General features: G+C 39.4%; 3 protein-coding genes across 3 annotated transcripts; 1 reads left to right on the top strand and 2 right to left on the bottom strand.

Moving 5' to 3' along the window:
- Positions 1–539: 539 nt before the first annotated feature.
- On the bottom strand, positions 540–11,959 carry LOC145067646 (protein FAR-RED IMPAIRED RESPONSE 1-like). The gene is made up of 6 exons (XM_079014736.1): positions 11,872–11,959; positions 11,247–11,445; positions 1,955–2,178; positions 1,387–1,796; positions 795–1,007; positions 540–683 (listed from the first exon to the last, which is right to left on the bottom strand). The coding sequence occupies exons 1-6, from the start codon at positions 11,957–11,959 to the stop codon at positions 540–542; spliced, it is 1,278 nt and encodes a 425-aa protein (XP_078870862.1).
- A 945-nt stretch (positions 11,960–12,904) lies between these two features.
- LOC145070585 (LRR/ubiquitin-like domain protein) lies at positions 12,905–15,292 on the top strand. The gene is made up of 9 exons (XM_079017526.1): positions 12,905–13,159; positions 13,241–13,338; positions 13,467–13,730; positions 13,817–13,917; positions 13,997–14,134; positions 14,276–14,324; positions 14,416–14,481; positions 14,749–14,868; positions 14,973–15,292. Exons 1-9 carry the CDS (start codon positions 12,976–12,978, stop codon positions 15,081–15,083), a joined length of 1,131 nt encoding a protein of 376 aa, XP_078873652.1. The 5' UTR covers positions 12,905–12,975; the 3' UTR covers positions 15,084–15,292.
- Positions 15,293–17,455: 2,163 nt separating this feature from the next.
- LOC145068775 (serine/threonine-protein kinase STY46-like) lies at positions 17,456–20,583 on the bottom strand. The gene is made up of 3 exons (XM_079015773.1): positions 20,009–20,583; positions 18,755–19,856; positions 17,456–18,405 (listed from the first exon to the last, which is right to left on the bottom strand). The coding sequence occupies exons 1-3, from the start codon at positions 20,416–20,418 to the stop codon at positions 18,091–18,093; spliced, it is 1,827 nt and encodes a 608-aa protein (XP_078871899.1). The 5' UTR covers positions 20,419–20,583; the 3' UTR covers positions 17,456–18,090.
- Positions 20,584–21,015: the final 432 nt, after the last annotated feature.

Consider the following 21,015-nt stretch of genomic DNA (forward strand, 5'->3'; position numbering starts at 1 on the left):
AGGAGTACACTACACTGTATAATCGTGTATAATCGGAAGGAAGGAGGAAGTTGAAGTCGTAACCTAGGCGTATCGTTATCGTGTACTGTCAATTTGTGAAGGGGGTGACTGACCGCTTACGAGAATGAGAATGAACGAGATGGATTGAGTGATCGACGGAATAAGGAAAGCTCTAATTTCCCAGTTGTATTTTAAATTTTATATATATATATATATATATATATATATATATATATAAACGGGGCCCCCGCGGGAGTACGGGACGAAAATACTCACTCCCGCCCCTGGTCCCGAAAATAAACGGGAGTTAATATCGCCCCCGCCCCCGCTGCCGCTCCCGAATTTTTTAAAAAATTAGTCCCGTACGGTATCGGGGTCCCATGGGGGTTTTTGACATCCCTAGATTTAGCAGCTCCAACTCTTTCTGGACAAGTACGTAAATTGTGTGGAACTCGTTTTCCACATCCTGAACACATTCTATGTTCTTTTTTAGAATTTTCATATGCTACTTCACCTGCACTTTGAATTCTTTTCTTGATTCAAGAACCTTTATTGCTTTGAACTTCAGGAACGTGAATATTAATCTCTTCTGGAATAGGAATAGTAACACCCAAAAGCTTGCATACGACTTCACCATCTGTCTTGCTTTTCAATCCAGGAGAAATATAATCACTCTCAAATTCCTTCAACAACATTTGTTATTTCTCAGCAAACAAAGCCAATCTCTTTTTGTCATCTCTTACAATATCCAAACATGATTCAAAACTATAATATGAATCATTGACTAGCTATACATTCTCACAATCACCCGAATCGGATTGAACAGAACTAAAACGATAATTTCTTGATATCACATCCTTTCTCCATCTCTTCAAAATGTACCTTTCAGGAATTTCTTTAACACCACATCTCATCATTATTGTAAAAGCATGTCTACATAAAACACCCATACGCTTAAAATGTTTACAACTGCAATTTATTTCTTTCTCTTCAGCTTTTATTTCAACCTGATACAAAAACAAAATTTACACATTTACATTCATATAACAATACTCATATCAACACTCATATATTCATATATTCATATAATATTCATATATGAATATATGAATATTGATATTCATATATGAATATTCTCATATTCATATATGAATATTGATATTCATATATGAATATTCTCATATGAATATATGAATATTATTACATTTTTCATAAAAAAACAAGTAACATTACCTTAAATTCATTTTTAAAATCACTTTTACTGTTGTTGTGCTGCACAATGTAAACTTCCCAACCATCTTCAATACCAACATATGAGTATGTACAGAAAAAACATGCTTTATATATTTCTTTTTGCACCTCAAAAGATAATGTACTTGTATAAACCTTTGATGCTTGCAGTTCTATTTCTCGAGGTGTTTGCATTTTATATGATGCTTTCTTTGATGCCTTATCAAGCTCTCGTTGAGTATTCCTTTGCTTTTGAATGGCAGTGTCGTAATTCATCATGAAATTCAAAAGTAAGTTCCCACTTTCTGAATATGTATTAAAGAATGAATTCATACTCTTTGACCTTGATGTAGTCTTCATCAAACCACACATTGGAATATCACTAAAATATCTAGGTATCCATGAATCATGTATTGTAAACATGTCTTTAAACCAACTTGTGTCTTCAAGATTGAATTCCTTCATAAGCAAACCCCACTTCACCTCAAAAACATCGGGTTTCATATTAATGTCCCAAACAAGCTTCAAAAACCTTTTTCTAAAGTCTGTGTTTGTAAATAAATCATCTGATATATGTATTAAAACAAAAATATTCATAAATGAATAAATAATAATAAGTAAAATAACAATCAATATTCATAAATGAATATACTAATAAGTAATATATTTGAAATATATTAAAATAATACCTTTTTTTTCAACTTTTTCATTATATGCCACATACATAATCGGTGCTTTGAATTACGAAACACATTCTCAACAGCTTGTTTTATTGCAGCATCTTGATCGGTTAAAACAAGTGTTGGTTCTTTCCCATGAGTTTTAAGAAATGCTTTAAGCAACCAAGAGTAAGACTCAATGCTTTCATTGCTTAGCAACCCAGATCCAACAATAACCGATTTTTTATGATGGTCAATAGCAGTAAACGGAACAAAAACCATTTGATACCTAACACACAAAAAAAATGTTCATTAAAGTCATAATTTAATGTATTAATAAGTGAATATAAAAATATTCATATATGAATAAGCTATACACAAAAGTAGATAAAATAACTTATTTGTTTGTTCGGAAAGTCACATCAAACGAGATAACATCACCAAATTCAGCATAATATGCCTTCTCCATTTCATCAACCCAAAACATACAGTCCAAAACATCATCTTGACAATTAAACTCAAATGAGTAATTTGGATAGTGAGCTCGACGGTCATTCATTGTGTTTACTATCATTTGGGCATCTTTATAACCAATAACCCTGTTGATATCTCTACTTAAATTTTTATAGTCAGCTACTTTGGGCTTTACAAACTCATACCCACCTCTCAGACTTGACCTCAACTTATGAGCCATAGTTGGACCTATTTTTAATGTGGAAGCACGCACAATAAACTCTTTTTCTAAATATGACATTTGTCTCGCCTTTTTTAAATCGCTTCTCTCCTCAAGTGGATGGTTGTGAAGTTCATCAAACTAAAAAACTTTATAATCTGGAGTTCCATACATAGATTCAAATATAATCTTTGCTTGACAACCAATAGATCTTGAATGTGAATTTCGTTTCCTCCTAACACCACTTGTACCTAATGTTGTAACGACCGAAAAATTCCAACCAATTTAATTTTTTCAAAAACAACCCGATTCCATCAAAGTTATTACAAAAAAGGTTTTCAATACAATTTATTTAAAGTATTCCCAAAATCACATCACGACAAAAACATGAGGAGCGGTACAATCACGCCTTCGCCTTGCCACGGTCTCCTGAAGAACCTGAAAAACATTAAACCACAATTGTAAGCCCGAAAGCTTAGTGAGATATCCCCAAAATACCAACCACATATACCATACACGCATAACATGCCATAACATATCCGATCACAGAACAGCCATGCACTTCGGGTCTACTGTGTGACTGGTCCGCCACACCGGCCAACAATCCACCTGGTCCACCCTCCGAGTCTAGCCATATACATCGAGTCTACAGTGTGATTGGTCCGCCCGCACCGGGCCTTCAATCCACCCGGTCCACTCTCTGAGTCTACAGTATGACTGGTCCGCCGCACCGGCCAACAGTCCACCTGGTCCACCCTCCGAGTCTAGCCATATACATCGAGTCTACAGTGTGATTAGTCCGCCCGCACCGGGCCTTCAATCCACCCGGTCCACTCTCTGAGTCTACAGTATGACTGGTCCGCCCACGGCGGGCCTTCAGTCGGCCTGGTCCACTCTCCGAGCCTCGGCACGTCTGGTCCGCCCTCTTGGGGCCTACAGCCTATCCGGACCGTTCGTTGGGCCTTCGGGACAACCGGTCTGCCCTGGGTATCTTGGCCTACAGCACAAAGCAGGACCCGCCTCAACCCAACTCCAATCCAAACAACCATGTGCACATAAACATATAATCATATAACAATTCACAGTCAACAAACCGATCAAACAGATCACATAACATATCATCATCCTAACTAAGATACCGACCTAACCGGTCACTAGCATAGCATCACCCTACATTTCAGGATACCGACCTCAACCAGGTCTCTAACATATACCATCCTAGCTACCAGGATGCAACATATCAAAGCAATAACATACAACAAATACCCGGATCTCAATCCGATAAAGGGCCGGCCTTGGTGCCTTAGACCCTGTTGATATAGTGAGGATAACTCACCTCGAAACTGTGAGCTGAAAAGATAAGATCTCGTTGCTCCAAACTCCGACACGGACTCCTCCACTGAACAACACCAAAGCACTGAACTCAATAATTACCAAAATACCCCTGGAAGACAACTAGTCAACCCTTGGTCAAAGTCAAAGTCAACCCCTGATTGACTCTACTCGCCGAGTCAACCCGATGACTCGCCGAGTCCCCATGCCCAGCATTTCCTTCAATCCGCGACCCAACTCGCCGAGTCACCCCGAGACTCGCCGAGTCCAACAACTCTGAGTCCACTCGCACACAACTCACAGAGTCATCCCTTGACTCACCGATTCTCGGCTCAACCAGAAAAGATTGGGACTCTTCGACAAGACTCGCCGAGTCCAAGAACAGACTCGTCGAGTCTAAGGCTATCTTTAACTTACTCGCCGAGTTGTTCTTCCAACTCGCCGAGTTCCAGGCCATCTTCATCCAACTCGCGGAGTTCCAGCCTATCTTCAAGCAGCTCACCGAGTCTACCCATGTGACTCGCCGAGTACCACTGGGTCTGAATCCATACCGAGGCTTTCCAAGCCATGCAGATGATCCAAACCATAGATCTACCCTTCCTAAGGCCATCCATCACGTAAAGTGGCAAACTTTACGTGAATCCAAAGGAGATCTAGGCATTTTCACTCTAGGGTTTGGGTTTGGGACAAGATAGCTCCTTCAATCACTCAAAAACAGGGACTTTTATGCATTTCAACCCTTCTCCATTCCAGATCTGAGGTAGCAACCTCAGATCTAACCTCTAAACTCCAATACACCAAAGGATATGATCTCTAACACCTCCAAAAATGATGAATCTAGATAATAGCAGCTCAAACAATGAAATAATACCTCAAAAGGAAGCTCCAAGAGAAGATTAATCTGAATCCTTGCAAAGCCCTTTGACCCAAGTCTCTTCTCCTTCAAGATTCCTTCAACAATCACTTCTCCAAGCTCTAAATGCACTCTAATCCCTCAAAATCACGCCTCAGGGCTTTCTGGACTTCAACAGAGGGTAAAGAGGCTGGGGAGAGGGTATAATGTTCTTTATATAGGGCTCTTCCTCCGGATTTAGGGTTTTCTCCACTCAGCGCCTACTCGCCGAGTCCATCCGCTGACTCGCCGAGTCGGCCACTTAACACGCGACCAAAGTCGCGACCCTACTCGCCGAGTCCATCCATGGACTCGCTGAGTTCCCCTTCCCAATTTACTCTTTTAGCCCTTCAACTTTACTCTTGATATTCCAGGATGTTACAATTCTCCTCCACTTAAATTAGGCTTCGTCCTCGAAGCCTGCGGCAACTCAACTCTTGAAATACTCCCGCAACGTGCCACCTGGCATTAACCAGACCAGGTTCCTCAAGGCACAACCATCGAAACTCGAAGTCACTTTCTCCTTTCTTACGGTGTCCTGACCACCGTCTCAAGCCGGCCACCGACTTCACCCTCTGATAACCCCACTTAACAACTGAGTACTACTCATGATGCAACACTGCTCCAAATCGCAACCATCACTCGACCCATATGAGCTAGAAATAACCATGCACCACCGGATTCCCGATCCGAGTCCAACTCTATCCATTCCGCTGACAGAAAGACACATTCTTCAGAGCAACTCCCATGAGTTCTCCTCTTGTAATCACATACACATGCTGAACTAGCTCTAGCACCCTCGGGTTAGGGAAAACCCGTTACACTGACGACACCTTCAACATCCCCCACGGTGAACCACCATTACATACACAATTCCCTGATCAGAATCACACTGAGAGCCCAAGACTCCCTCCCTGCATCCTTTCCGAGCCTCTTGGCTCTACACCCGCGGAATTCCTTCCGCAACCTCAGCAGACATCCCAAACCGGATGTGATTCCATTCCACTGCCGCAAACACGCTGCTCAATGACCATACTTGGATTACTCCAAACATAACTCTGCGCTGCTGCTTTCACTTCCGTGAATTTGCACTCCCTCTCAGAGTTACACTCCTCTCTCTTTCCTTTACCAGGGAAATCCACTTGGCCGCCTTGTCACTACTACAAGTGCCACGGTGCTCGCCCAATGCTACACCACTCCTTCATAGCGTAACTGCTATCCATCCAACACACATGCTCTGACTCTACTCGCAAGGACTCTCGAGTCCATGCACCATCTCCACTAATCAAGATCAATACCCGGGGCCAGACCTTCTAATGCTAACACATCGCAACATATTCAATCCATTTCCTCGAACCGATCTATCAATACCTGCAGAGTCTTCAGCATGACTGGACCGCCTTAACAGGCCTTCAGCCAATCTCGACCACTCTCAGAACCTTCAGCCAATCTGGACCGCCCTCCAGTGCCTTCAGTCTGGCTGGACCGTTCTCCGAGCCTTCGGCCTGACTGGTACGCCTACCGGCCTTCAGTGTATCCGGACCGCTCAACTAACGTTCATCATTCTGAGCTATCTCTCCGGGAAATCCTCCCATGCATACTGTTCTAGCCCTCTAGGGGTTCCGAACTCTATCTCCATCACACAACTCAACCCCGGCCTGATCCCAGGCCCTCCTCAATTAAGTACCCTTGGTCTGTATCCCGCCCCGCATGCCTTCCACTTACTCATACCAGCCTACGCTCTCGGCTGACAGAACACTGTTGAATCCCAAACAGCTAAGCAACCTCACATGCTTATCAATCTTCCGGAGAATTTTCCAATTCACCCCCGCTTAGGGCACTGACTATCAACCATCGAGCGCTATCACCGACCTCCCAAAACAACCCTGCACAAAACCAACACTTACACGCGGACTGATTCCCACTAGCACTAACAACCTTAACAAAAATCCCATTTCCACACTGATCATCCCGCTCGAAAGAAACTCAATCTGCAGCTAACCACTCCTCAGAAATCATATGCTACCCGACATTCAGACCAACGCCAGATTTCCACTAATAACCCTCATGAATGATAACCAATGAAATTCCCAAACAATAACCCATAACCAAACCATAACCCTCAAAAACAACAAATACCACACCAAAAACCACACAATGAGACTAGCAGATAAACCAATACTCCACAATAGCCATAAGATAAACAAGACATCAAGAAAGAAACATACCCGCAGCTGCATCCGGCACTGCTCTGACCTCCTCTGTTGTAAGCTGAAAAGCACGACCCTGAGCCCTTGGGGGCTCCGCTCCACCCTGACCTCCACCCGTGATCCTCAAACTGGCCGGTGTTGGAGCCTGCACCGGTCCTGCAGCGAGCTGTGGACAGTTGACCCTCAAATGTCCAACCTGATGACAATGATAACAAATCCTCAAATCCTGAACCGGCGCTGACTGCCAACAATCCCTCACATAGTGCCCCTCTTTTCCGCACTTGCGGCATGCACCACCGGACCTACAAACTCCGGTGTGACTCCTCCCACAGTTCCCACAAGTGTGGCTACTCAGATCTCCCATCCTAGAATCAACGGTCTTGGACCGTTTTGGCGCCGGCTGCGACTGCACCGGAGCCTGCCTCAGCTCACGCAACTGCAACTCAATCTCTAACTCGTGGCGCCTGGCGGCCTCCTGCAACTCCAACAAAGTCTCGCACCTCTGCGTAGACACAAACTGTCTGATATCCCTCTTGAGCACGCTCAGATATCGAGACATCTGAGCCTGCTCCGAAGCGAACTCAAGGCAGAACATCGCCCTCTCAGTGAACATCCTGGTGATTTCAGTCACCGACTCCGAACCCTGCTTCAGCTCAAGGAACTCCTGAGCCAATCTCTCTCTCTCTCTCAACTTGCGGAACATAATGAGTGTTGAACATCTCTCTGAACTGATCCCATGAAACCGCAGCCCTCTGCGCATCCGAATATGACCCCGTGGTCAATCTCCACCAATCCTTCGCCCCGAGCCTCAACAGGTTCAGAGCACACCTCACCCGCTGATCAGCAGGGCATGAACATGTGAAGAAACACCCCACCATGTCCGATAACCATCTCATAGCAACAATCGGGTCCTGAACTCCATCAAAGGTGGGAGGCTTCGTATTATCGAAGTCCCGATACTGAAAACCCCGACCAGTTCCTCCCACTGCCGCTGCTACAGCCGATGTAGCCGCCGAGGCAGCCGTCTCTGTGAGAGCTGCATAGCGCTCATCAAAATACTCAACCATGGCGGTCTTGATCGACCCAAACAGTTCCGGCAACTCGGCTCGGAACAACGCAGTAACCTCATCATGCAGGATCTCACGAATCCTCGCATCCAACTCGCACGTGCTCATCTGACCAATAACCTCGGGCGGTACTGACCCACCCGGAACTCCCTCTCCTGCTCCCGATCCTGATCCGGATCCACTCCCAGCATGTCTCGGAATCTCCATACTGAAATAACACCACAAAATCTCAGACACTTCCCACTAACCCGGGAACCAACTCTCAACCCCACTCTAGAGGTCATGGTTTCCCTGATACGCGTATGGGTCATGTGCTTTCAGTAGTACGACCCATACTACCTTACACACCTACCCATATTTGTATGAAGTACTACCACAACGCCCTAGAGAAAACATACAAACAAGTGCTCAACCCTCACCACTAGAGGAACACTGGAAATCTCCCACAAGGAAACCCTAGGCTACAGGCATCACAAATCAGGCAGCATTATCATGAAATCCTGAAGATCCCTAGCCTAGCACTAGCATGTTGCTCTATCAAAGATAAAAAAACAAATATCATGTATGGTATTTTGGGGTTACTTACTGGCTCCGGCTGATCGTACCTCCGCGTACTCCTTTACTCATTTTGAAAACCATTTTAAATTCTCTTTTGAAAACTCTCCTCGATTTGAGACTGGAGTCACACGAATGTTCCTCCAATTCACTCAAACCAAGGCTCTGATACCAACTTGTAACGACCGAAAAATTCCAACCAATTTAAATTTTTCAAAAACAACCCGATTCCATCAAAGTTATTACAAAAAAGGTTTTCAATACAATTTATTTAAAGTATTCCCAGAATCACATCACGAAAAAAACATGAGGAGCAGTACCATCACGCCTTCGCCTTGCCACGGTCTCCTGAAGAACCTGAAAAACATTAAACCACAACTGTAAGCCCAAAAGCTTAGTGAGATATCCCCAAAATACCAACCACATATACCATACACACATAACATGCCATAACATATCCGATCACAGAACAGCCATGCACTTCGGGTCTACTGTGTGACTGGTCCGCCGCACCGGCCAACAGTCCACCTGGTCCACCCACCGAGTCTAGCCATATACAATGAGTCTACAGTGTGATTGGTCCGCCCGCACCGGGCCTTCAATCCACCCGGTCCACTCTCTGAGTCTATAGTATGACTGGTCTGCCGCACCGGCCAACAGTCCACCTGGTCCACCCTCCGAGTCTAGCCATATACATCGAGTCTACAGTGTGATTGGTCCGCCCGCACCGGGCCTTCAATCCGCCCGGTCCACTCTCTGAGTCTACATTATGACTGGTCCGCCCGCGCCGGGCCTTCAGTCGGCCTGGTCCACTCTCCGAGCCTCGGCACGTCTGGGCCGCCCTCTTGGGGCCTACAGCCTATCCGGACCGCTCGCTGGGCCTTCGGGACAACCGGTCCGCCTTGGGTATCTTGGCCTACAACACAAAGCAGGACCCGTCTCAACCCAACTCCAATCCAAACAACCATGTGAACATAAACATATAATCATATAACAATTCACAGTCAACAAATCGATCAAACAGATCACATAACATATCATCATCCTAACCAGGATACCGACCTAACCGGTCACTAGCATAGCATCACCCTACATCTCAGGATACCGACCTCAACCAGGTCTCTAACATATACCATCCTAGCTACCAGGATGCAACATATCAAAGCAATAACATACAACAAATACCCGGATCTCAATCCGATAAAGGGCCGGCCTTGGTGCCTTAGACCCTGTTGATATAGTGAGGATAACTCACCTCGAAACTGCCGGCTGAAAAGATAAGATCTCGCTGCTCCAAACTCCGACACGAACTCCTCCACTGAACAACACCAAAGCACTGAACTCAATAATTACCAAAATACCCCTGGAAGACAACTAGTCAACCCTTGGTCAAAGTCAATGTCAACCCCTGACTGACTCTACTCGCCGAGTCAACCCGATGACTCGCCGAGTCCCCATGCCCAACATTTCCTTCAATCCGCGACCCAACTCGCCGAGTCACCCCGAGACTCGTCGAGTCCAATAACTCTGAGTCCACTCACACACAACTCACCGAGTCATCCCTTGACTCACCGATTCTCGGCTCAACCAGAAAAGATTGGGACTCTTCGACAAGACTCGTTGAGTCCAAGAACAGACTCGTCGAGTCTAAGGCTATCTTCAACTTACTCGCCGCGTTGTTCTTCCAACTCGCCGAGTTCCAGGCCATCTTCATCCAACTCGCCGAGTTGTTCTTCCAACTCGCGGAGTTCCAGCCTATCTTCAAGCAGCTCACCGAGTCTACCCATGTGACTCGCCGAGTACCACTGGGTCTGAATCCATACCGAGGCTTTCCAAGCCATGCAGATGATCCAAACCATAGATCTACCCTTCCTAAGGCCATCCATCACGTAAAGTGGCAAACTTTACGTGAATCCAAAGGAGATCTAGGCATTTTCACTCTAGGGTTTGGGTTTGGGACAAGATAGCTCCTTCAATCACTCAAAAACAGGGACTTTTATGCATTTCAACCCTTCTCCATTCCAGATCTAAGGTAGCAACCTCAGATCTAACCTCTAAACTCCAATACACCAAAGGATATGATCTCTAACACCTCCAAAAATGATGAATCTAGATAATAGCAGCTCAAACAATGAAATAATACCTCCAAAGGAAGCTCCAAGAGAAGATTAATCTGAATCCTTGCAAAGCCCTTTGACCCAAGTCTCTTCTCCTTCAAGATTCCTTCAACAATCACTTCTCCAAGCTCTAAATGCACTCTAATCCCTCAAAAACGCGCCTCAGGGCTTTCTGGACTTCAACAGAGGGTAAAGAGGCTGGGGAGAGGGTATAATGTTCTTTATATAGGGCTCTTCCTCTGGATTTAGGGTTTTCTCCACTCAGCGCCTACTCGCCGAGTCCATCCGCTGACTCGCCGAGTCGGCCACTTAACACGTGACCAAAGTCGCGACCCTACTCGCCGAGTCCACCCATGGACTCGCCGAGTTCCCCTTCCCAATTTACTCTTTTAGCCATTCAACTTTACTCTTGATATTCCGGGATGTTACAAATGTGTCACAAGATTTCTTTTTCTGTTTACCACCACGATTACATATAACATGTTTCTTCTTTATAATCTTGTTATCAAACCTTGACTGTGTGCTCGGTCTAACATCAAAACCACCAATTTCAGCATACTCAAAATACATTTTGATAGCCAATTTTAATGATTTGAAGATTAAACTCTTAAATGGAATAAGTTGAACAGGTACATCTGGCTTATAGACATGTTCTCCAATTATATCATCAAAATATTGTGCATCATGTACTAAACTTGAAGATTCACCACCTAAAATAATAATGCATGAATAAAACAATAATATATATGAATACATAAAAATCATATAAATAAAACAAAAAACATTCATATATGAATACATAAAATTCATGAGGATTCAAAATATATAAAATAAAACATAACTTATTCATATATGAATAAAACGAAAAAATAATAAATTCGAAATTACAATTAACACACGTTTATTCATATATGAATAAGACAATAATTTATTCATTTTAACATATTCATATGTAAATAAAACATAACTTATTCATATATGAATAAAACAAAAAAAATAATAAATTCAAAATTACAGTTATCACACGTTTATTCATATATGAATAAGACAACAATTTATTCATATTAACATATTCATATGTAAATAAATGATAATCAACAAAATTAAAAACAACAAAATAATTCAATAACTGATACCTTCAAAAAATGAGTTCTCAACATCTTCTTCTTCACTCTCACTCATAGAAGAATACAAATCACCATCAATAACACTAGAATTCGACATAATACACCAAATGATCTATATAAATAAACAAAAACAATCTTAATATCGAATATATCTCATAAAAAAAGTCGTAAAGATGAAAACCTGGTTAATTTCGAATATATCTCACCTTAACGTATAAAATATCTGAAAGAAACTTAAATCATATATGATCAGATGATGTAATTAAGCACTCTCTCTCAGTACAGAGCGTAAAAACTACAACGATATAACTGATGAAATAAATATCTCAAACTACTTAACAAAAATCCAATGAAATAACTCCAATACATATTCGAAACTTGATAATCTTGATAATGAACTCCGATGAAAAAACTCCAAAACGAATATAATAAGCGTAATTCCAAACAAATTATAAAAAGCAATAATCTTGATAATGAACTCCGATCTATCCGATTCAAACGATATACATACCTGATTAAATCGGAAACTGAAAACGAATTAGAAAACTGAAACACAGATGCGAAACTTCACGATTAATGGAATGAATATGTATAATTGCTAACGAGTTATATAAAGAAAATAATCTTAATAATGAATTTCTCATATCCGATTCAAACGAGATAAAGATGTCATCAAATTGGAAATTGATAACACGAACAGGTAAGTTCTATGTAAAAAAGTTGCTAATTTACAAAGATATGCTTAATGAAAATGGATACGCGCATTTTTTTAATTTGAACATGTTAGATTGGCTGAGAATGATTCCCCCATTTTCAACCTTTTTTATTTTCTCAATTGAACATATATATATATATATATATATATATATATATATATATATATATATATATATATATATATATATATATATATATATATATATATATATTTGCTTTTTTTAATAATTAAAAAAGTAAATAGAAGAAATGAAAAAATAAAATATCAAGTGTATTAAATTTAATTTTTTTCTTTGGAGCAAACCACAACAAAAATTACATTTTTTACGACCATTTTTGCAATTACGGTTGTATATCATCCTCTATTGCAAACTGGTTTGAGCTCGAGAGGTCGGAATGGCGACAAACGGCGCTACCGGTGACGGAAGCGATCCCGCAAACACTATTAAAATTAGCGTGAAGTTCAACGGACGATCGATACCGGTGAACCTTTCTGTTGAATCAACCGTTAAAGACCTAAAGTCTGCGCTTCAACCACTCACCGATGTTCTTCCTCGCGGTCAAAAACTTATCGCTAAAGGTAACCATCCCTGTTTACCAAACACGCATCATCTTCAACACACGAAAAAAAAAACTAATTTCAAGGAACATAATGTTACAGGGAAAATTCTTGACGATGAAATGAAGTTTAGTTCATTGGGGACATACAATGGAGTCTATAAGATCCAGCTCTTAGCTTCCCAGGGTCTACATCAAGGGGTAATTTGAAAATTCATGTGTATCGATCAGTAATCTAGTTTAGAATTTGCAATCTGTCAGTTGAATGTGATTGTTAAGGAATTGGGTGTATTAGGTTTTGATTGAGGGAATATTTTTGCTTCTTATAGAGTGGTCCGATCAAAAAGGAATCTCCGGTGGTCTCAAATTTAAGAAGAACTTCTGAGAACAATAGAAAGGAGAAACAAGCGACTGTCGTGAAGAGTCAATTTGAAAGATGGAAGCTTACTGGAGTCATAGCACTTTCTAATGGTGACATAAAGGTCATACCTCAAGAAGTATGGAATTGTGGATCTTCTGTAAGATTTCTTGATCTCAGTTGTAACTCGATACAAGATATACCCGAAGCTATTGGTGGATTGAGTTCTTTGCAGGTAAGAGTGTCATACTTGTTAATTTGAATGAAAGATTCCTGTTGAAAAAAAAGTAGTAATATGTTGATTGTTCCTTTATTTGTTAGAAACTTCTCTTGAATTCAAACTGCATAGAAGACGAATCTGTTAGCTGGAAAGGACTTTCATCATTAAAATCTCTTTCTTTTCTGTCTTTGAGCCAGAATCTGTAAGCATCTCTTTGTCTTATAATGGCCTTGCAACAATTATCTTTCATACCAACTACATTGATGATATAATATTTGCAGTTTGACAACTTTACCCTCCGATTTGGGAGCATTAACTACTTTGAAGGAACTTCATGTTGCAAACAACAAGTTAACATGTCTTCCTGATGAAATAGGATTTCTAGCTCATCTCGAGGTTTTAGAAGCTAATGACAATAGGTAACATGTTCATATTCACTCTTTATCATGGCTAATTTTCTAAATTCTAACAATTAAATTATCGATTAAAGACTTACCAATAAGAAAAAAACGTTGCAATTTTCATGAGACATCTAATGAGAATTTATATTTTATATGAAGGATTAGCACCATCACTTCATGCATAGGGAGCTGTTCTTCTCTTGTTGAAGTAAGAGATTTCATATTTATCTCTGAAATCCGACTCCTTTTTGTAAAATTCGGTTTTTTTTATCCATAATTTGAATCTATACACTATACAGGTTGATCTTTCATCAAATCTTCTTGTAGAGCTTCCAGAAACTTTCAGCAATTTAGGAAATCTCAAGGTATTAAGTTTAAGCCTTCTATGGCTATTTTTTATGAACAGAATGAGGAGGGCATTTACGTCTTTTGCACAGATGAGAGATTGCGATCGAGAGCAAGTCTATGTCCCACCTTGTTTCGCATTTTTTGGTTGGACAAAAGTTTGAAAATTTTGTAGGGTTCACATCTCAGTCCAATCGTGTCAAACGCAGTATAAAGCTGTCATGTCATGTCAGTGTCATGTCTATATCTGGGCCAACTTTATTAAGATTGTCTTCAACTACTTGTAGGCTTTACATCTCCACAACAACGGGCTTAAATCACTTCCTATGACACTATTAAAAAATTGCACCCAACTTTCAACCCTAGACCTCCATGGCACGGAAATAACAATGGACATGCTTCGAGAGGTATGTAATTTTCATCCAAAGTTGCTAGTATTTTGTATAACAATCAATGGCCGAGATTGGAAAGCAGTTGTCAGATGAATTTGATCCAAGGGTTGTGATTGTAGTTTGAAGGATGGGAAAGCTTTGACGAGAGGCGTGTGCTAAAGCATTCCAAACAACTTGCGTTTCGGGTGAGGGGAGCATCTTATTTTGACGAAGGTGCCGATAAAAGTTAATAAATATTTTTGATGTTTCAAGACTTTGAGAGATGTGTTTAGCATTGATAGCATGTGTTCTATTCTTGTGAAATTTTGTATCTTTTTGTTGACATGAATATGTTTGTTGTTGATGTGGACCGATGATGTGACGGCTTATGAGAACATCTCCAACATAGCTTAAATTTTTATACCAAAATGGTGTAAAAAAATGGTTCGATATTGTTTTATCTTTAATCTTATACCATTTTTGCATCGAAAAGTATATCCTATAGTATATATGTTTCTAGTCTTATATAAATTGTCAAAAATACCTTCAACTTACTATTTTTTTACATCTTTTTTTTTGTAAAAACTTTATAACATATTATTACAAACTTATAACCAAATAAATTATTACATGTACAATATACCTAGTCATATTAATCTAGAATTGAACTGTTTAATAATTATTATATTTTGAATATACCTAGTTATATTTTTGATAAAGTAAAAATAAATAAAATTTGAGGCACTAAAAGTAATACATGAAACGTTGAATGATGTAAATGAATAATATTATACTAAATTTGATGTTATGTCTTTTATATGAAAAAATGATGTAAGTAATGAAATGAGATTGAATGAAGATTATCACCAACTTGGTGCAGAAAGTAAGATTTTGAGTAAATTACACAAATTGTCCTTATAGTTTAGGGTAATTTACGCGTTTGGTCCCTAACTTATTTTTTTAACTCATAAGGTCTTTATTGTTTGTTTTTATTACACGCTTAGTCCCTGTCTTACCTAAAAAGACTATTCTACCTTTAATTTTTTTAATTTATTTAAATAGACACACCCCCAACCCCACACCCTCAACATACCTTACATACCCCATCATTTTTCCGTATTTAAATAATAGTATTTTTAGGTAAGACAGGGACCAAGCGTGTAACAAAAATAAATAGTAGGGACCAAAAGCGTAACAAAACCAATCTATAGAGACCTTTCGAGTTAAAAAAATAAATTAGGGACCATTTGTATAATTTACTCTAAGATTTTTGGTGTTGGGTTGGAGTTATTCCAAAACAGTTTAATTTACATAGGAATCAAATTTTAGTTTTATTCTAATTTTGTAAAAATGTTTATATATAAAAGGAACACTAAGGTGCTATTTTTTTTTAAAAAAAAGAACACTTCTAACCATTTATTGTTGCGCCGCGTAGCACTTGGCCCTTTACAATTGTTTGTTTTTTGGAAGATTTCTGACTTAAAAACTGTTGCGCGTGTGCTGCATGACGCAGCATTTAACCCTCTGTTTCAAACTTCTTCACGCCTTACTTTAACTTATTGTAGCAGTCTGCAGAGGTTAAAAAACAAACAGACTTTTTATTATATGTTGTAGTTGTTTGGTCCCCCTCTTCTGCTAAGGGTTACAGATAGCAGAAATGATCCGCAGACTTCAAGCATTTTAGCTTCGAAAAAACAAACACCTAACTATTGATCAAGCTTCATAATTGTTCTATTTTGTGAAAAAAAGGACTCTCTCTCTCTCTCTCTCTCTCTCTCTCTCTCTCTCTCTCTCTCTCTCTCTCTCTCTCTCTCTCTCTCTCTCTCTCTCTCTCTCTCTCTCTCTCTCTCTCTCTCTCTCTCTCTCTCTCTCTCTCTCTCTCTCTCTCTCTCTCTCTCTCTCTCTCTCTCTCTCTCTCTCTCTCTCTCAATGTATTTTATTTAATTACCCATCATTACCAAAATAGGAACATGTTTATACTTTTTGCCAATAATAAGTAACATGAAAACTATAGTTTGTTGTAATACATATTTACATATAAATGTAACAACATATTTATAAAAAATTCCCATAATAACAATGTGTTTATATTTTCTTCAGAAATAACATTATGTATCAAAATAAAATACATTGACCATATAAGTAGATACAAGCGAAATATAAGTATGTTTGTATTAAGAGTAGGAAAATACAAAATACATTGCTAGTATGGGTGAAAAGTAAAAATACAAACAAAATTATTGGTAAATAGTAAAGTATATAGCCTATATCGGTAACAAGAGCAAAATAAGTTACTATTTTCTACAATTTTTCCATGTGAAATAAAGTTTTATAACAACACAACAAAGAAAAAAAATAGAAAAGGTTATCATTTAAACAAAATTGAAAGTTGAGAATTTGATTTGAAAAAAAAAACGAGGTGTATACTATATAGATAAATAAGTATAAAACTTGATTCCTATTTAATAATATTAAAAGAAACTAATAATAATTGTAGAGTAGAAATATTTGTGCAAAAATCCAAAAGGTCACTTGTTTTCATATTCTTTGAATCTTTTGTCCTCCATCTTTGACTATTTTTCATATACAAGTTTCATTATTTTGAAGAATCTTTGAACAAAACTTAGCCAAAAGTCATATAAATTATATTCTAACTTCATACATCGTAAATATATTAAAAAAATAAATACAGATCTCTTAAAGTTCAAAGACAGGTATGCAAATGAACCAAAAGAAAGATTTCATATACTTTTCACATCAAAGACATAAAGGGCCCACAACTACAAACATAAACATCAAACTCAAGACAAAATCCCTTCAATCACTCCAAAACTTCACATTTTCATCTCTTTGTAGCTCCTTTTAACGATTTCCCATGTTCCCCCAAAATCAAATCATACCAAAAGCAACAACGTATATTCATTTACTTATGTATTATAACATTATTCTTTCCATTTTTTTCAGTTACATCATTATATTTCGAAAATCTATCCAATATTTTGTAAAATCCAGTAAAATTTGTTTTGTATTTAAATAGATACCTTTTTCAAAACACGCTTTTGTAATAGAAAGAAATGGAAGCATGATGTTATAATAAAATAAACCAATGAAAATACGTTGCTATTTCTAGCATTTAACCCAAAAAAAAAATCAAAATGAAACCATGGCTGGTAGTATGAACATCTTTATCGCAACTATTTTATGTTGCAAAATCAACCCATGCATTTCTGTATGCTAACTAAACATCAATTTCTTCTGTCACCTGCTAAAACTGTTATTGTTATTGTTACTGTTATTGTTTGACCGAGTCAACAACGAAATAATCTCCAAAAACGGAGGCCTTTTTGAAGGAATATTATTCCAACATTTGTTCATTAAAGACCGGAGATTTTGAGGACAATCTTTCGGTATATCGGGTCTAAGCCCACACGCGGCGATCCCCACCGCAGCTTGTACGGGCGAGAGCGCGGAGTATGCGGCCTCCCCAGTCACCATTTCCCAAACCACCATTCCAAAACTAAACACATTGCTCATCCATGTCTCCGTGACCGTTTCCGGGTCCCCCGCAATTATCTGTAAAAAAAAATTGTTTTTATTTTGTGGGTCCCGCATCACGGAATAAAACGGTATAAAAATAATAGTTTTTTTTTTGTTTTTTGAATTTGTTAGTGGAGGGCATCATTGGAAACTAATTTGATGGAACTTGTGTCATTAATTGGATGCATTTGTTATCAAGTGAAATGATGCAAGTGGTTTAATAAAGCCAAAAGTTAAGCAAGAGTGATAATAATGTCTAATATGGTCACCTAATGATGTTGAAATTTTTGTTACTTTTTTTATTTAATCTTATATATGGTTGTTTCTTTTTAACTTAATACAGAAAGAACGACTTAACAGATTAACATGAGTAAAGAAAACTAACCTCGGGAGCAAGCCAACGGTAGCCATCCATTTCATAATCCATAGTCTCACCCACACTTTTACAAGCCCCAACAATGCCCATATCACCTAAACATGCGTTCAAGTTTTTATCCAATAAAATTCGTTGCGTGTTAAGATCTCTATACGCAACACCATGATCATTCATGAACTTCATCCCTTCCGCAACATCTAAAGCAATTCGTATAATCTCTTTCGTTTGAATCTTTTTGTTTTTAACCATGATTCGATCATGAACCGATCCACCCTCCATCAACTTAGTCACAACACATAAACCATGAACATCATCGATACATACACCATAAAATTGTAAAATGTTTTTATGCCCACATGTCATTAACTCTAGAAGATCTTTTCGGATTTCAAATTGGTATGAATTACCCTTTTCACACCCTTTTAGCTTCTCGATCCCGACTTTTTTACCTTTGTATGTTCCTTTAAATCTACCGGATCCAATTTGATCGATGAACTCTAAACTATCGGGGTTTAATAACCATTTCTTGATCTCATCGACTCCGGATTGAACTGTTTGCCATTCATCAACGGATATTACTATTGATGATTTGGGTAGAGGTAATTCTAGTTTCAATTTTGATGAACTTGGAGTCAATGTTTCGACCCCATTTTGGTAATTTTGGGTGTTGGAATCGTCTTCGGGTTCACCAAACTCTTTTCCCTTTGTACCCTCTTCTTGACACCCACAAAGCCCAAATGGGAGCTTCATAGAATTTGTTTTATTCGGCTTTTTTAAAGCTGATTTCAAAGCGGTTTCTATCCGGGATTTGAATGTTTTCTCTTGCTCTGGTTGGATTGGAATCGAAAGAAGAATGACTCCTAATGTGAAACCTTTTTTCTCAAAGATCTGTATCTTCTTGCAAGAAATTGATAACGTATCTAGTGCTCCCGACATGGTTGGCCATGAAAGTGATGAATTGCAGGCGAAAGTGAGCTTGAAAACAGATCCTTGAGGTTCTTCGTCTGAAAGTTCTTGTATCATTATAGCTGGGAGGTCATCAGCTGATGCTTGTTCTATCAATCTAACATGTAAGAACACATCCTTCATTTCGAATCCTGCTTGTGCATAACTGTCGGGTACATCACCATGAACATGATTTTATAGTTTTTAATCAGATTTAGCAAAAAAACAGAGATTAAAGAAGGTAAAGCAATGATGGGTGTTACGAAAATTTGAATTTACAAAGCCCTAAGATTAGATGTTTGTTGATAGAGTAAAGACCTGAGAGGTAGAGAATCATAATGCTTCCGGATATTGGAAACGAGCTTCTCGGGGAGTTGACTTCCGGGATAAAGCTGAGTCAAATTCCGAACGACGCTTCCCCAGACATGTTTCCGGGAACTATCGATCCGGGTCGGATTCGAATCTCGGGCCGGGTCGAGATTCAAGGAGTTCTTGAGAGACGCAATGGCTTCTGATACATTGCGGCTGAGTTTCTGAAACTTCTTCTGCATCATGGAACTGTCTTTAAGAGAAGCACCGGCGGAAGCGGAGGGGGAGGAGGAAGATGAAGAGGTATCAACGGCGGCGGTTGAAGATTCCGATCTGTCTCCGGTTCGCATGAGACCTTGCTCCACCATGTCTTCATCAGTGCTCGTACGGCTAGACCAGCATTCAAGAGCAGCTGCCATGGCTGATTACGACTTGGTAGCCCCAAAATGTTAAACAATAACAAATTTGCTGAATGGGGTCTGGGTATTATGGCTCTCAGATCAGTTGCTCACATTTTGATTCTGACATGAAGAGAGAGAAAGTAAGAGGCGTAGTAGCTTTGCTGGGAAGGGGAGGTAAATAAGTGTGTACTGTTGGGAGTAACAATCTTACCTATCCTCTTTCGTCATCTTTAGTCATGTTTTTTTTCTTTTCTTTTTCTTATTATCCTTTTCAAAATTGTTGAGTTTTTTAACCAAAAATTTGAATTGAAACCTAAATAGGTTGGAACCGAGTAATAGTGTTGTATTTAATTTGGTTATCCTGATTCTAGGGGCGGACGTAGGAATATATAGTAGGTGTTGCCGATATAGAAGAAATAAGTAAAAAAAATCAAAAACTCAAAAAAAATTTCACTATGGACAGAAAAAGAAGGTGTTGCTGGTGCCACACCGGGACACCTATTAGGTCCACCCCTGCCTGATTCATTATTTTGGTTTTTGGTTCCGATCTAATTCGGGTTGGTTCGGTTCCGATATCATTTTAGATAACACACTTGATAGTAGAACGGAACCGGA

This window comes from Lactuca serriola, chromosome 8 (assembly GCF_051521515.1).
Source record: "Lactuca serriola cultivar US96UC23 chromosome 8, Lser_US96UC23_V15, whole genome shotgun sequence".
NCBI classification, from domain to species: domain Eukaryota; kingdom Viridiplantae; phylum Streptophyta; class Magnoliopsida; order Asterales; family Asteraceae; genus Lactuca; species Lactuca serriola.

What these genes read in the sequence shown, in the direction of transcription:
- LOC145067646 (XM_079014736.1), bottom strand. Translation starts at nt 11,959, where the DNA reads ATGTCGAATTCTAGTGTTATTGATGGTGATTTGTATTCTTCTATGAGT. An exon ending in TGAGAACTCATTTTTTGAAG is followed by an intron (nt 11,446 to 11,871) that starts GTATCAGTTATT and finishes TTATTATTTTAG; the next exon opens with GTGGTGAATCTTCAAGTTTA. An exon ending in TAATTCAAAGCACCGATTAT is followed by an intron (nt 1,797 to 1,954) that starts GTATGTGGCATA and finishes TACATATATCAG; the next exon opens with ATGATTTATTTACAAACACA.
- LOC145070585 (XM_079017526.1), top strand. Translation starts at nt 12,976, where the DNA reads ATGGCGACAAACGGCGCTACCGGTGACGGAAGCGATCCCGCAAACACT. An exon ending in GCAATTTAGGAAATCTCAAG is followed by an intron (nt 14,482 to 14,748) that starts GTATTAAGTTTA and finishes AACTACTTGTAG; the next exon opens with GCTTTACATCTCCACAACAA. An exon ending in CAATGGACATGCTTCGAGAG is followed by an intron (nt 14,869 to 14,972) that starts GTATGTAATTTT and finishes TTGTGATTGTAG; the next exon opens with TTTGAAGGATGGGAAAGCTT.
- LOC145068775 (XM_079015773.1), bottom strand. Translation starts at nt 20,418, where the DNA reads ATGGCAGCTGCTCTTGAATGCTGGTCTAGCCGTACGAGCACTGATGAA. An exon ending in TATGATTCTCTACCTCTCAG is followed by an intron (nt 19,857 to 20,008) that starts GTCTTTACTCTA and finishes TGTACCCGACAG; the next exon opens with TTATGCACAAGCAGGATTCG. An exon ending in ACCGTTGGCTTGCTCCCGAG is followed by an intron (nt 18,406 to 18,754) that starts GTTAGTTTTCTT and finishes TTTTTTTTACAG; the next exon opens with ATAATTGCGGGGGACCCGGA.